The 12,345-nt window shown below is 45.2% G+C and overlaps 1 protein-coding gene across 1 annotated transcript in view; it reads left to right on the plus strand.

Annotated features, from left to right (window-relative positions):
* The window catches only part of LOC106722682 (E3 ubiquitin-protein ligase RNF213-like), a 128,320-nt gene that overhangs the window by 104,331 nt on the left and 11,644 nt on the right, over nt 1-12,345 (plus strand). Inside the window, exons 33-36 of the mRNA XM_014523918.2 lie at nt 3,394-3,559; nt 6,517-6,712; nt 7,262-7,339; nt 7,963-8,163. Of these exons, the coding sequence (XP_014379404.2) occupies nt 3,394-3,559; nt 6,517-6,712; nt 7,262-7,339; nt 7,963-8,163 (641 nt within the window). The remainder of the gene's footprint in view (nt 1-3,393; nt 3,560-6,516; nt 6,713-7,261; nt 7,340-7,962; nt 8,164-12,345) is intronic.

The raw sequence follows: 12,345 nt of genomic DNA on the forward strand, positions 1-12,345 counted from the left end.
GCCCCCCCCGAGATGGAGCCCCTGGTTCTGGACTGTGGTGGGCCTTCCTACCATGTCTGCTGGCAGCTGGGAATGTAGGCACCGCCACTTGTGGGATGTGCTCCCTAGTGGAGTCTCTGGAGGGCCAGGTGCGGGAGCTTGAGGAGGAAGTACATCAGCTATGCACCATCAGGGCCCACAAAGACTACATCGTTGACTAGTGCCAGGCCGTTCTCCAAAAGAAGGAAGAAGAACAGAAAATAGAGAAGATGGGCAACAAGAAGGCTGGTGAAAATTACCCACGCGGAGCTACCTGGAAGATGGTTGTCTCAGGATCCAGGACATACAGGGCTAGAGCTGCTCCTCCCCTGGCACTGCACAAGAGGTATGCTCCCCTGGAGGAGGAGGAGGAGGGTAGACAGCAAGCTGCCACCCCCAGTGTTTCATTGGAGACACTGGCAAGAACAACGTTGGTGGAGTGCATGATACAGAGGCTGAACAGTAAAAGGTTTGGGATGGAATGGCAGGGGAGGAGCTTCAGGGAGTGGCTGCAAACAACAGATACATTGTGCTCCAAATTGAATGACAGAAGAAAGATGCACTGGGAAATGGAAAGGCAAATGCAGTCACACTGTTTTCTAGTAGGCAAGAAACTTAAGGATAGGGATGGGAAGAATAATCAATTTGCTGAGACTGCAGCACTGACACTAGTGAAACATTCCTGGTTTATTCATGCTCATAAACTCCTAAGTGCTGGTCTAAATACACAGTGGTACTTAGGTATCTCACTTTTGTTTAGGAACCTAAGATCCCGTTGGTTTATCTGTTGGGTTGAGGCTCCATCCTTTCAGAATCTGGTCTTAAATCACTTAGAAAATGTTTTTCAGGCTCTTAAGTCATACAAAAGTATAGAAAAGGAGGGCTTGGCAGAGCTGTCCAAAGGTCACATCTAGTCCAAGCTCCTGCCTGAGGCAGACTCATCCTTGTCTAACTTATTGCTAAAACTACACAATCAGTCCTGTTGCACAACTACAAAGCATGTTGCCCCAAAACGCCAAGAGCACCCTAACCTGTCACACAAAAAGAAAGAGGACTAGAACTGTTAGTGTCCTGTCACTGAAAAAATAGCAAAAATACACTCAAGAGATCTCAGGAAGAGGAACATGCCCCCCTTCTCCATACAGAGAAGGGCACAAAACCCCACAGCCCATGCTGATTTGACCCTGGGGTAATATTCCTTTCTGAACCTAAGTGTGGTGATTGGGCTGACCCTGAGCAGAAAGAAAAAACTCTCTGTGGCAGTGCAACTTTGGTGCCTGCCACTTTAAGGGCCAGGACAGGCACCAGAGCAGCCTCCAGGTGACTGCTCTTTCAATCAGAAGAGTCACATGGTCAGCATGAGACTGCCTGATTGGGAAGAGGGCACAGCTGCTTAAGATAAGAGCAGGCCTTGAGCAGTGGGGCCAGCAGTTTTGCTGCAAGAAGCCAAAGAGAATACAGCCTGGCTGGAGCTGCTGTTCACTTAACATCTTGGAGGTACAGAGGATGTAACTATGGGGATGGAAGAGGTTTATGGTCCTGGGGTATGATGTAAAAATACACCTTCTAAGGTAGGATGGTGTGGTGGGGCTGGGTGTGGCAGGGTGGCCCCTAGGAAATGACGTGCCAGTTGCATCCCTAGTGAACAGTGAGTATGGGGTGTCTTACACCCCCAGCCCCCACAATCTGGAGGGTAACCCAGCAGTAGGGACAGGAAGTGGGGTCAGGCATGTCTATGGACACTGGAGTCCATGAGGTGTAAGACCCTGTAATCTACTCTGCAGCCTAGAGGTAGCAAGTGTAACTCCACATATCACACCCTCTAACCGGTCAGCCATTCAAAACTATCATTTCTGTCATCTGAGCCACTCCATAAACTGGTCCAGCTCATTTAATCTTCTTTTGTGATTAATACTTTTGGTGGAGCAAATATACTTCTGCTGCCATTGAGCATGGTCTTCTCCAATAGCTGCACAGCTTTCCATATTTTTACCCAGCATTTGGAAGCAAATCTCCTTTCATACAATGCTAGTTGACTTTCCTTTACAATCTTTTAATTCTAAGATCTACTTTAGACATAAGAAATCTGGTTTTTACTATCTCTCTCTCTCTCTCTGTCTATATCTCTATGTATCTCTATCTATATCCCTATCCCTATCCCTATCTCTACCTCTCTCTATTTCTATCTCTATCTACCTCTCTATCTCTATCTCTATCTCTGTGCATCTCGCCCTCCCGCTGTGTGTCTCGCCCTCCCGCTGATATGATACACAGTATATATGAGTTTACACACACTCCTGAATAACATATATTGACAAATGTTATTTTTCTTCTCTCCCCAATTTCAGGTGATCAACGCTTGTCTTTTGAAGGAGCTGTACACATCATTCAGAAAGTTTGGAGCAATATAAAATTGAATCCTGAATGCATAGGTACTTGGGCTTTATGGCCTTTTAATTTTCTTTGTAGATATCCTCCTGTCATGTGACAAAATAAGGAATGTCTACTTTTTAGACATGTTATTACAGCCTCTTCCCTATTACTAGGAAGGTTTTAGAGAATAGGAACCCCAGGGCCAGAAAGTACAGCAAGGAGAAGCAGCCCACATGGACTGTGCCAAAGACTAAAAAGGCCAGGCAGCTAATGAGGCAATTAGTTGCACCTGGTCCCTGGATGCAGAAGATCTGGTCATATGGTTGGAAGGAGGCTGGGCTTGGGAGTACACGCCCAGTCTTTGACCATGCAAGTGGTAGCCCCTGCATGCACCAGGGAAAGGAGCGAGGCTCTCCTGGAGATGGACTGGAGGCACTAAGCCACCCAGGGCTGGCAGGTGGATCAAACCATAGTGGGGACCAGTTTCCGGGCTGGCCGCAGCCTCCCCTCCCATGCCCACAAAGCTACTACAACTGACTGTAACAAGTCACTCCCATTATTCCATCACTCCTTTGATAGAAAGCCCTTCCGTAATTTGGCCTGATCTCACCAAAGGTTTGTGCGTAGACTTACCACATAGTGCATAATTCAGTTGACTTTGGGGCTAATCGCCATGCAAAAAGCTAAACTCATGCCTAAATGCTTCCAAAGTCACAGGTGGTGGGGAGCTATTTAATAAAAAGATTATCAGAATCTGATCTCCCAGTTGCAAAGACAGAGTGGCAGTGGTTACTTAGCAGTCATTTAGTACTTGCATAAATGACTGCACAATAACCAGCGTTACTGAGCAGAAGCATCCCCAAATGGCTTTTTCGTAATGTTGACTGTGCAGTGGCATCTTACTACTGCGCAGTGGCTTGTTACCACTGTGCAGTATCCCTGCATCTTGCTTTGTGCCACACAACAGTACTGTGCAGTAGTAAAGAGCTACTGCACAGCCAGCATCTGCTGTCGATGAAGCCCAAAATAAAGAAATTGGTACTGACACTGCCATCCTGGACCTTCTCCCACACGATCCGTCCATCAGTTCCATCGTTACAAAATTCCTAATAGAGCTACAGAACAGTTTCATTGACACAGCAGCTCAGATCATGAAAGAAAAGCAAAGGTATCCTCCGAACTACTCACCTGTGGTGAACTGCACAAACTAGGCAACCAAACTTCTCCCACACCATTCATCTAGCCCACAGCTCAGAAAGGTTGGGCACTACTACTCTAAGCCATACAATTTATTGAATGCCTTCAGGAGCAATATGAATGCTTATCTTGCTGGGATCCTATGACCCTAGCTGACTTCATGCCCCTTGGGCAGGGGGCTGGACTCAATCATCTTCAGAGGTCCCTTCCAGCCCTAATGTCTATGAAATGTACACTTTGTTCCCTCTGCACCCACTGAGTTTTACTCACTGCTGCTAGGTGTTGAAGTAGCTGATCTTTGACGTGCAATGCAACCATATGATTCTATTAGGTAACTTGTTTTATGCTGGTATGACAGAAAAATGGGGAGATCCAACAGGAGGTGACCCTGGCTACAGCAATTTCTTCAATAACCTGAAACCCAACAAAGGAATACCAAAAAAAGTGAAAGCTTGGTGATACTACTAGGGAAGAGTATGAGAGTATTGCACAGATAAAATTAGGAAAATCAAGGCACAAGTTGAGGTGCAAGTGGTAAGGGATATAAAAGACAATGAAAAGGGATCTACAAGTTCATCAAAAGTAAAAGGAAGACCATACAATGCATAGATTTCCCTTTAGAATGTGGAAAGCAATCTAGTTGTAGATGATGCAGAAAAGGCAGACACATTTTGGGCACCTGTACCTGTAACGGACCAATTAATCTAGTCTGCTGTGAGTGTGATGGAGTGTGCTAATTGGTGTGCTCCAGCAGCCTCTGCATTGTTTATATTCAGCATCTCTGCATTGCAAAATGGTGGCAGAGGCACTTTAACTAAAGCTTCTTCAACAAGCAATAGTTCATGTACCCCCAGCACCATTTTGAAACACAGGACACTAAATACACGGGATGCTATGAAGTATGTGAAGTCCACTCTAATTAAAGCACCCTGCATCCCCCAGAGTCCAGGTATAGATGTCATGTACATGCCACGTTTTTTGCCCCTTCTTGAACTGCAACTACACGACTGTTTGCACAAGCAGGATTTCTTGATACTTTAAAAGTCTTTCTGGTGCATTAAACTAAAATGCCAGGGACATAGTTTGGTTTGGTTTGCTGGGAATTAAAGCATCACATCCATGGATTTGTTACGTACAAACACAAAGGCACTCAAAGACAAGTAATGAACCTCTTTGTCCACCAGATGGCTGCCACTTTTTTGTAGTTCACCCCTTTGAATTGCTTCCACTGCTGAATTGCTCCTGCTCGTTTTTTCTTGTGCAGTTTGCCAGCTCCCTGCAGCATGGGGACAGTCCCACTCTCCTGCTGCGCTGGCTGAAGACTGGACTTAATTCGTTCAACAACCTAGTGCCTGCAAACACTGACAAGACTGCAAAATAAACCATTTTAAAACGTATCTGCAAACACTGGCAAGACTGCAAAATAAACCATTTTAAAACGTATAACCCTATTTAATTTAATGAGGATTAAAACCCGTAGTGTGTACAGATACCCAATTTTTTATTTTTTTTTTACCTCAGCCTTCCTGAATAAGGAAGTGATCTTTCTACTCTATTCAGCACTAGTGAGGCCTCACCTGGAGTCCTGTGTCCAGTTTTGGGTATCATGCTTCAAGAAGGATGTGGACAATTTGGAAAGAGTCCAGCTCAGAGCAACAAAAATGATTAGGGGCCAGTGAGGTAAAACTGATAAGAAAAGGCAGAAAGAACTAGGATTTTTTAGTCTAGAGAAGACAGGGTGGATTTGATAAGTTTCCAAATACCAGAAGGGTGATTACAGTGAAGATGGAGATGGCCTTTTCTCTGTGGCCATAGGGGACAGGACTAGAAGTGATGGTCCCAAGCTATGGAAGACAAATGTAGGATAGAGATTAGGAGGAACCCTCTGACTCTGCGGGTGGTCAAGCATTGACATGCGCTGCCTCGAGGACTCGTGAAATCTCCATCCTTGGCAGGTTTAAAGCAGGTTAGATAGACATTTGGCTGGGATACTTTAATCGTGGCTCTTCCTGCCTTGAGCAATGGGATGGACTAGATGATCTTGTGAGGTCCCTTCCAGCCCTCTTTTATGATCGTAACCTACTCAGGCAGAGAATGAAATTGCTCTAGTCTGCTTGAAGATCTGTTCTGAGTCAGTATCTGAAAGGTGTCTAATGATAAAAATGGTTGCCATCTTCACTGCATTTTGAGTAGTTCACTGATCCTTATGAATAGTGGTCTCACAAGTTTTGGGGGGAATATCTGAGATCAAAATCCAGCTATGGCACTCAAGTACGCACAGACATTGAGAGTATGAACCAAGAGACCACTTGCTGGTGCATGTTTCTTTAGCATTCAGTAGAAATGGGACCGTGTGTCTTTTCTTTATAACCAAGCAGGGTGGCAACAATGAACAAACCCAGCCTGTAATTTCCATTGACCAGGACTAACTTCGGGAAGGGCTGTTAAAGCACTACATCACAAAGCAAGATATGATGCTGGTTCCAACACCTAGAGTGAAGGGGGCCTAGAACTTGATTCTTTTGTTCCTCGTCAAGTGCCCTGACCTCTCAGTGATTGGGCAAAAGCCTACAGGGAAACCTCCTTCTCCTATCCAACACAATGTTCAGGTTAATTTAGCATCTGACGCTTAATTTAGCAAGCACTAAGAACTGCAGTTGTGTAACTGTGCATGTGGCATTTAGGCATGTGGAGTGGAATAGGATTTTGCCATGCCTCTTTTTAATGGCAAGTATTTTCTCCCATGATCCCATGACTCCAAGGATTGGGATGTTCAAGCAAAGCAGGTATGATCACAGGAGTCCAGTGTTTGGATGGCTTCTGGGAGCCTGGAGAGATGAAAATAAATAGCCCGAGCTGGCTCATTCCTCCTTCAGTTTCTGTGGGTCTAAAGAGAAATTCCCCTCATTGCTGTGCCCTCTTTTGCAGGTCTATCTCAGCTGAAGAAGTGAGGGCATCATCTGTGATAGCAGTTACCCCAGGTGATGTGGTCACCATGGCACTGTCAAACTTTCAGTATGTGCTGGAGGAAAACGGGATCAAGACCACCCATTTCAACTTTCAAACTCTGCAGAGGCAAGCAATAAACAGGTTCATCAGTGGGAAACCCATTATAAAAGTGCAGGTGAGTTCAGGACCAGTCTCATTTGGGGCAAGAACTTGACCCTTGGGGTTAGTGTGGGGCTTGCCACTGATTTCCATCACACCAAGATTTTATTCCTGGTGTCTAATCTCCCCTTTGTCTGGCACTTCCCTGGAGGCATTGACATCAAAAAACAGACCAAAGCACAGGGTGCGCAGGAACAAGCAATGAAGCAAAGTGCATGCCATTTACCCTCTGCTTCTTCAATTAAAGTTGCCACCTCAGCTGATAAAGGGGTGGGGGGCACCAAATTCGGAGTGCAAAATGGTGGCTCCTGCCATGATTGGCCCATGATATTATTGAGCTGGGCCTGTGATTTAAACCAAGCCCTAGTTATACAGCACCTAAGCACTGCGTTCAGTCAGATCCCTCATCACTTTGTGAATTGGGACATCAGCTCCTAAATCACTTAAGCACTTTTGAAAATTTAGCTCTAATTCTTAAAATAATCATTAATTATCTTTTCTGTATACACAGACCAGTGCCATGCTTGATACACTAGTCACTGATAACTAGCACTTTCCTTTTCAGACAGCTCCATCCATGCCGCCACGGAATTTGAAGACACTGAAGTCCACCAAAGCCAAAGTTAAACAACAGCGACATCAGGTAAGAGACCACTGCCCTGGGTCATAAAATGCACAGACCTAACCTGCTGGCAGACTTTCTCTCAGGGCATCACCAGATTTTACAGTTTAAACTTCTAGAATGGGATAAAATCCATTATCACTTGTGCATTATTTCCTCATCTTGCATGTGATGATATTGACTCTCTTCATGCATTGTATGAAATACCTTGGATCCTGCCAGGCCAGGACAGAATCGTATGAGGAAGAGCTAATGCCTATTCAGCAGAACAGAAGTGTAATTGTGCCATGGGTTTGCCACCCTGTGCTTGTTTCATCTGTCTGGCACGGGTGACAAGAACAGTCAAGAGAGGGTGGTCAGGATATGGCATGTGATAATAACCAGAGAACATCCCTGGATTCCCCAGAAACTTTGTGCCCTGGTTGCTAGCACATGATTAAACCTTGGAGCTGCATCCTTAGTGCTCTGCACTAGCTGGTTGCAGCTGATACAGGTGTTTGAGCAGGTGCTACAAACAACCATCACTGGGCTGCATGGACATGCCTCCAATGCCCAGGGGACTTGAGCACCACTGACAGGAATAGGGGCTGAGTGCCTCAGTCCTGCAGCCTGATTAGTTTTTTCATCTCCTCTCCCATTCCTAGGAACAGCTGAGTGTGAGTCAAATGAAAAGCATTATGGAGACAGCTAGGTCCGTGAGTGACATCTCCAGAGCACTGTCCACATTAAAAGTAGCTGCTGAGTTCCTAGCTGTGACTGGAGGGGACCCAAAGCGCTCCTTGACTGACTATGTCAGAAATGAGCTGAGGATGGCTGCAGATGCAAAGCACTTCAAGGACCTACCAGTAAGAAAATGGACTTTGTATTTTGCTTAAGTGAAAGTGGAGCCCTCCTTGTCAGATATTTTGGAGGGGTGTGTGTGCAGGTGTGTGCTAGAGGGGAGGGGGTAGTAAATATATATATAATGGCATACTAGGATTTTTTTTTTAAGTTTGAAAAGATTGTTCTACAGAAACTAGCATATTGACCAAACAAAATGTTTACCTTACATTTTTTATCTCGGGAAAAATTCCAAATTTTGCTTGGAAAGTTAAAAAAACAAACAAACAAACAAACAAAACCCCCTTGTATTAGTTTTCCACAAACTGAGAAGATTTTGATGGTGGGGGAAACAGAAATGGGTATTTTTCATGGAAGTTTGACATTTCCTGTAGAAAAATTCCATTGTGTAAAGTTTTTTTTTTTTTAAAGCCCTTTCCAACCCCTGAAAAACACAAATGCTTACATGAGCAGATGCACACCCCCATGTTCACATACACATATGAATGTATCTGTGTAATATTAATTATGGTAGATGTAGAACCATAGATCTGATAGGGATAACTGATATACACTTCCTTTTGTATAACATTTAATTTCCTTCTGAACTGTGTTTATGGGGACAGGGGCTTCTGGGTGCAGAAACTGTTTGCTCTGTACAGTCCAGGAGGTTTAATTGTTTTCGCCAGAAATGCAGGGTTCCTCCTCGACCCCATCAGAATAAATGAGCCTTTATGTAAGAATCTCATATAAGATGCAGACTGGATGAATGTCCCAGTCTCCTACCTATTCTTATTGCTTATATAACTGTTCTTTTGAGGTGATACACTCTTTTTTGCAAAACCTGGTTTAGCAGTGAATCTGACCATCTCCATACATCCCATTAATTTTGACACCACATACTACATAATCTTGTTGTTAAAAAACATACGAAGGTTGAGGTCTTCATCATCCATGGGCCTTTGTACATGGCACATTTTTTTGCCCTTTCATTTGCACCAGCAGGTTTTCCAGATGCTTTAAAAGTCTTTCTGGTGCATTCAACTAAAACTCCTAAAACTAAAACTAAAATTCCTGGTGAGTTTGGCTCACCATGAATTAAAATGTTGCATCCATGGATTTGTTGTGTGCAAACACAAAGGCACTCAAAGATGTGTAATGAGCCTCTTTGTCCACCAGAGGACACTTAAACTTTTTTGTAGCTCACCCTTTCAAATAGCATTTAGGGCTTTGCAAAATGTTGCCAGCTGTTTCATTTTGACACTGTTTCAACTCATTTTGAGCTCAAAACAGCAAAATTGAAACAAAAGAAAGGGCTTCAAAACAGTCTCGAAACAAAATGAGGCTAGTCAAAACATTTTGAATGTTTCAAAACATTTCTAGTTTCGAAGCTGCCAGCAGCCAGGTGGTAGGAGAGAAGGGAGAACCAGGGATGTGCTCCCAGCAGCTACAGGCTCATCCAGGTGGGAAGCACAGCCCTGGCTCTCCCTGCCTCCCACGGGGGAAGCTAATCACAGCACAGGGGAATGGAACTGAGTCCTGGCTTAGTTTCCCTCCACAGCACTGGAATTGGGCTGGAGAAGGGAACTGAGACAGATTGCTCAGTTTCCCTCCCCAGCCCTATGATTGGGCTGGGGAAGGCAACTCAGCCCAGCTGGGCTGAATTTCCAACCCCAGCATGACAATGCACTGGGAAGAGGAACTCAGCCCAGCTGGGCTGAGTTCGTTTCCCCAGAGTGATGGTCATGCTGGGGAGGGGAACTCAGCTCAGCTGGGCTGAGTTCATTTCCCCAGCTTGATCATTGGGCTGGGGTTGGGAACTCAGCCCAGCTGGGCTGACTTTCCATCCCCAGCCCTATCATAGCTGGAGATGGGAACTCAGCCCAGCTGGGCTGACTTCCTTTCCCCAGCCCTATCTAGCACTGGCAAGGGGAAATGAGCAGTTGGGGTAGTTCCCTTCCCCAGTCCCAGGCAGCAGCACCGGCTTCCCTCCCTCATCTGCCAGGCAGATTGGGGGCCCCAGCAGCCCTCCCGGGGTTAGGTCCTGATCTGTCTGCCAGATGACAGAGGCTGTTTCGTGCTTCCCCATTATAGCCAGAGGGTGAAATGTCAAAACAGCATCAAAACAGCCTCACTGTTTCAAAAAAGCAAATTGGAACACCTCTTTTTGACTCAAAATGAAATTTGAAACAAAATGCTGTTCCATCCAAACCCCAAAGCTCAAGTTGAAATGGAACAATGCTGTTTCTCACAGTCCTAATAGCTTTCCCTTTTGAATTGCTTCTGTTTTCTTTTACACACCCTGTTCCCTGTTACACACACCCCTCTCTTCTCTTTTGCCTGGAGTCCTTCTTTTTCCCCTAGCCCCTCTTCTTCTTCATATTGTCTTGAGACGAAATTGGCATTTACATTCTGGTTTCCTGGGGGATGCTGTACCTCAAAACAAGGGAAGTGGTGATGGTTCCTACCCTGGGGGTCTTTAAGAGGAGGCTTGATGTGTACCTGGCTGGGATCATTTGAGCCCCGTTTTCTCTCTTGCCCAGAGTAGGGGTTCAGACTTGATGATCTACAAGGTCTCTTCTGACCCTATATCTAGGAATCTATTAAAACAATATGGTTGCAGATTAAGGGCCCACCTCATCAGTCTAGCATTATCCATTTCCATGCTCTGTAGCCAGTGTAGAGGTGCATGATTGGTGATCAGTGTGAACCATTGTCCTAACAAATAATATCGGAGTGTTTCAACAGCCCACTTAAGGGTGTAATTTCCTACTTATGTAGGCTATAAGGCATTCTTCTTCTCCTTCTCTCTGGACCAACATCACTCCAATAGCCACATTTAATGCATTGGTCTGCACCAGGAAAGGTTTATTAAAATCCAGTATATATAGTAGGGGCTGCAAACATAGTGCATCCTTCACTGCTTGAAATGCCTTTTCCACCTCCGGCATCCATCTCACTTTGTTTGGAGCCCCTGCCTTTATCATCTTCATCAAAGGCACTACTAAGTCTGCAAAGTGAGGTACAAACCTTCTATAATAACTAGCTAGCCCCATAAAGGCCCTCACTTGTTTCTTCTTATGAGGAGCTCAGTACTTTCGCAGTGCCTCCACCTTGTCTAACAGTGGTTTCACCTTCCCACTTCCTACTAGAAAACCAAGGTATTGTGTTTCTTCTTTTCCTATCATACATTTATTTGGATTGGCTGTCAGCCCGGCCCTTCTCAAGTCTTGCATTACTGCTTTCAGTGTGGTGAGGTGTTCAGCCCAGTCTTCGGTCTATATGATAATATTGTCTATGTAAGCCACAGCATAACCCCCATGGGGAGCCAAAACTCTCTCCATTAGATGCTGAAATGTAGCCACGGCTCCATGTAATCCAAACAGCATGCACCAGAACTGGAAGAGACCCCAAGGGGTGGCAAACACTGTCATTTCTTGATCTTCAGGTGCTACTGGGACCTGCCAGTAACCTTTTGTCAGGTCCAAAGTGGAAATGTAGCGAGCTTGCCCAATGTTTTCCACCAATTCATCAAGCATCAAACTTAGCTATTGCATTTACCTTCTGGAAATCGATACAGATACAAATTTTTCCATCTGGCTTGGGCACTGCCAAGATGGGGCTCTGCCAGTCACTGTGGGACTCACATCTGATGCCTTTCTCCAGCATCATATCAATCTCCATTTTTATCTGGCTCTGCAGTCATTGTGGAATCCATTTCCAGTTCTCATGGAGCAGTTTTTACTTGATGTACTACACCCCAAGCTTCCCCAGGAGTCTCCTGGAACACATCCCCATATTCCTTGACTAGCTTGGTAGCCTGTCTTCTCTGCTCTTCAGATAGTCATGGGACCAGTTCTACATCACCCGGTCCACTTCCCTCTGTCAAAGAGGGTCCCAATTCTAATTCCTCGGGATGAAGGGCTAGGTACATACACTCTTGCTCTTCCCACTTCTTCACATATTGACATGGTATACTTGCTTCTTTTTTTTGTTTATCTGTCTGATACACCTCATAGTCTACGGGCCCCACTTGGTGCATTATTTCATAAGAACCTTGGCACTGGACAAGTAACTTACTGTCATGGTCAGGCAATAGAACCAACACGTGGTCCCCCCAGGTTAAACTTCCTTTCCCGTGCACCTCGGTTATAATGCCTCACTTGTCATCACTGGGCCTCTCTGACATTTCCTAAAACCTCGTTCCA

Source organism: Alligator sinensis, unplaced genomic scaffold (assembly GCF_000455745.1).
Source record: "Alligator sinensis unplaced genomic scaffold, ASM45574v1 scaffold364_1, whole genome shotgun sequence".
Taxonomy (NCBI): domain Eukaryota; kingdom Metazoa; phylum Chordata; order Crocodylia; family Alligatoridae; genus Alligator; species Alligator sinensis.